At 33.4% G+C, this 4,029-nt stretch overlaps 1 protein-coding gene across 1 annotated transcript; it reads left to right on the forward strand.

Annotated features, from left to right (window-relative positions):
* Positions 1-208: 208 nt before the first annotated feature.
* Positions 209-2,749, forward strand: LOC107613900 (auxin-responsive protein IAA26). The gene is made up of 5 exons (XM_088496457.1): positions 209-852; positions 1,224-1,486; positions 1,722-1,869; positions 2,279-2,343; positions 2,443-2,749. Exons 1-5 carry the CDS (start codon positions 548-550, stop codon positions 2,472-2,474), a joined length of 813 nt encoding a protein of 270 aa, XP_088352583.1. The 5' UTR covers positions 209-547; the 3' UTR covers positions 2,475-2,749.
* Positions 2,750-4,029: the final 1,280 nt, after the last annotated feature.

Raw genomic sequence — 4,029 nt, forward strand, 5'->3', positions numbered from 1 at the left:
CTGAATCGAACATCTCTAAACGGCTAAACCCCATTGTATACATTGTACAGATGCTCTATTGGCTCCCTATATTTCCTCTTTTTGTATATCCACACTAGTGTAATATACTTCAAATATTAATATTCAACCAAAATCTAAAATACTATTTTTATCTTGGTATTAAAAATAATTTGTGATTTAAGTATATATTGATTATGAATTTGTATATAGAGATAGGATAAAGTGAAAAGGAAAGGAGCATTGGGGCAGGAGTGATGAGCAGAGCACAGTAGTAGCATAGTGATAGTGTAGGCATACCAATTAGCATGCTTTACTTGCTGTGCTAAACAACCTAACCTTCTTCTTATCTTACTCCTTTTTATTTCAGACCCTCTTTCTCTCAGGTTGCGTGCCTTATGCTCTCTATTCCTCTTCCCTTCCCTTGCTGTGGGAATCTCTATACCCTTTTCAAGTAACAAACAGAATCAGCGTGCAAATATAACACTTACATTAATACTACTACTACTACTACTACTCCTCTTCATCTCTGTATGTGTGTGTGGCTGCAATGGATGAAAGCTCAAGAAATGATGACATGAAACTTGAACTCAGGCTTGCTCCACCTGGTGCTGAACAACAACAACAACACTGGGGTTTGATCAATGGCATCAGAACAACAACAAAGAGAGATGAATCTTCTGTGCTATCTCTTGGTTACTTCCCTCATGCAACCATAACCACAAAAGGTTCCCCTTCTTCTACTACTACTTCTTCTTCACAAGCAGCAGCACTACCGTTGCATAATAATGCAGACAAGAAAGTTTTCTCTCCCTCTTCTGCAAATACAGCTGTTCCCAACACTTCTCAGAAAAGGTACACTCTTTCATCATAATCATCATAATATTCTGTGGTCCATGCAACCAATAACACACATAACATGCTCTCTCTTCTATTCTCTCTGTTACCTCACCATAGATCTAGCCATAACAAATTGCAGCAATTAACTATCAACAAGTTAATGCTCTCTAGTAGTAGTAGTAGTAATATACTCTAAAGTATTCTCAACAGAAGCAGCTGTTTCTTTTGTTCTGTTATGCTTTTTTTTATGGCTATGTATATGTATGCTTTGATTTGATTTGATTCAGAGATGTCTCTGCCTTCATTTATTATGTTCCTTGGTTATCTATCTACTCTTCACAATGGCATGTGAATTTCTGACCCTCTTTCTGACCCACCATGAACAGAACTGCTCCAGGTCCAGTAGTGGGTTGGCCTCCAATCCGTTCATTCAGGAAGAACCTTGCAAATAGCAGCAGCTCTTCAAAGCCACCTCCTCCTCCTCCTGAGCACCATAACAAGGACTATGGTGGTGGTGGTGGAAAAGGCATGTTTGTCAAGATCAACATGGATGGTGTTCCCATTGGTAGAAAAGTTGACCTCAATGCTTACGATAGCTATGAAAATCTCTCCAATGCTGTGGACCAACTCTTCAGAGGCCTTCTTGCTGGTAACTAACTAACTTGGTAACTTTTATCACCTTTTTTTCAATCCCTGTAGTTGGATATATTTATGGCTAATTAGTTCAATATCTTATATGTCAACCTTAGCTTATAGAGTTATAGTCAATATTCTCACCAAACAAGTAACAAGTTGAGTTTTTTAATTGCCCCTTTAGACCATTTTGTTCCCATTGTGATAATGAAACTCAAACTGATTTGTTTTAATTATTTTGTCTTCATCAGCTCAAAGAGATTCCTCTGGTGGTGGAGTTAACAAGCTACAAGAGGAAGAGAAAGTGATAACAGGTTTATTAGATGGAAGTGGAGAGTATACTCTTGTTTATGAGGATAATGAAGGAGACAGGATGCTTGTTGGGGATGTGCCATGGCAGTAAGAATCTTTTTATCTTTTTATTTCTTTATTTTTATTATATATATTCCATGACCAATCACAAATTTGCATCTTATTCTCTTATTAAAATTCTGCAATAGCAGTAATGAGTCTAGTTAGATTCTTAATGCTAAACCATTAGTGCTTTATTTCAATGTTAATAAGATTAAGATCAGACATGAGAGTCAGACAACCTTTTTTCTCAATTGTTGTGAATAATTCCGAGGCACTACATGCCATGGTATGTCTGTTTTTTTCACATGAATATATATACACACACACTTGTACTTATGTCCCCTCCTAGAAACAATAAATTCCCACTTGGTGATGCTCAATTTATTTAATTATTGGAAAAAAAAATCCTGATTGGTCTGCTAAATGGGTTTATAATTGTTTTCTTTTTTGGCAGCATGTTCGTATCAACAGTGAAGAGGCTGCGAGTCTTGAAGAGTTCTGAGCTTTCTGCCTTTACCCGTGAGATGGAATCTTAAATTATATTCTTATTGATAACATTTATTTATAAATAAATAAATATTTGAAATGTGATTAAAGAATTGTTGGTGTTGTTTTCAGTTGGTGGTAAGCAAGAGAAAGATGCAACTTGACTACTGGGAAGGAAGTTGTTGAAGAATAATGAATGAATGATCTAATTTGAGGTTTTGGTTCTGTGAAGAAGAAGATCATGGAATGAAAAGTAGTTGCTTAATTACATTACATCAACTGAGTAATGTTTATGAATGTGTCTATCTTTTGATTTCTATGAATATTTGAAATGGTTCTCTGGATTGTATAAATAGGGAAACAAAAAGAAAACCAAACGGATGTGTATGTGTACTCATGATTTTGTGTTGAGTAACAATTAACTTCTTTTGCTTTCTTTGCTGCCTGCTTCTATTCATTTCTTAATCCCTTGATTAATGACTTCAATCTTGGTTAATCCACACTACCTATATTCGAGATCAATTTTTTTGTATAACAAATAATTTCTTTATTTATCATTAAAATTTTTTGTGGACTTAAGGTTAAGTGTTTGTTTGGACACCATTATTTTGATAAAAATTTTTTTTTCAATAAAAAGATATTTTTTTATTTTTTAACGTGTTTGGCTAATTTCTAGTAGTAAAAGTAAAAGCACTAGAAAAATAAAAAAAAATATCTTTTTTGAGAAGCTGTAATTTACATTTTTTTTAAAAGATCTTTTTTCTTTAAAAAAAAGATGTTTTTCATGTAATACATACAAAAAAAGTACTTTTATATCGTTATATCCAAACATAATTGATAGATAAAAAGATCTTTTTACATGAGATACACAAATATAAAATTATTTTTACTTTTTCATAAGATCTTTTAAAAAAAGATAACTCGAAAAAAGATATTATTTTAGAAACTCACCCAAACAAGCTCTAAGTAGAGAATCTAAATAATAAAAAATATACTATATGGTATGTCTTTTGAAATTTTGGTTTTTTTTTTTGTTGGTGTTATTGTGCAAATTAAATTATTTTTGGGACTTATTGTAATATGAGTTTAAGTAGGGGCTGATGTGCAAAAATAAAGTTTTTAGGGGAAACTCTCTAAAATTTAAGGTGGCTTATGTAAAGAATCTATCTCATAATAGCTCACCTTTGGGTTGAATTTTAACAAAGCTAAGGGTATAAGAAGAAAAAATTAAGGTATTAACTGAAATTTTAGATACTTGCTTTAATAGTAATATAGTTTCATGGGTTTTACGTTTGCTTCGGGCATCGGTGTGATGTTGAAATTCAACCTTTTCAAAAAAGAAAAACAATGACTTTATATTATATATATTGCTAGGGGCTTCTAAAGGAGGGGCAAATTCTGTGCAATCTAACCCCAAATTACCCTGTTCTAGTAGTCTTAAATAGAGGTGGTAATGGATAGAATACAGTAAAGTTTAGGCTCTATTTTAGTTTTATTCGTAGTTTTAAATTTTTGAATTTAAATTTATTTAAAAAAAATTTTTTGGTTAAATTATATTAGATGAGTCTCGAATTTGATACTTCTTAATAGGGGTGGCAAGCGGGCCTAAATCCGTCGGGCCAGTCTGCGTAACCTGCTAAAAATGCGGGTCGGGCTAAAAGTAAAAGCCTGCCTAACCCGCACCGTTTAAACTGCGAGCTTTGGTGGGGCGGGGCGGAC

The sequence above is a fragment of the Arachis ipaensis genome, chromosome B8, assembly GCF_059453495.1.
Source record: "Arachis ipaensis isolate K30076 ecotype BB chromosome B8, ASM5945349v1, whole genome shotgun sequence".
NCBI classification, from domain to species: Eukaryota; Viridiplantae; Streptophyta; class Magnoliopsida; order Fabales; family Fabaceae; genus Arachis; species Arachis ipaensis.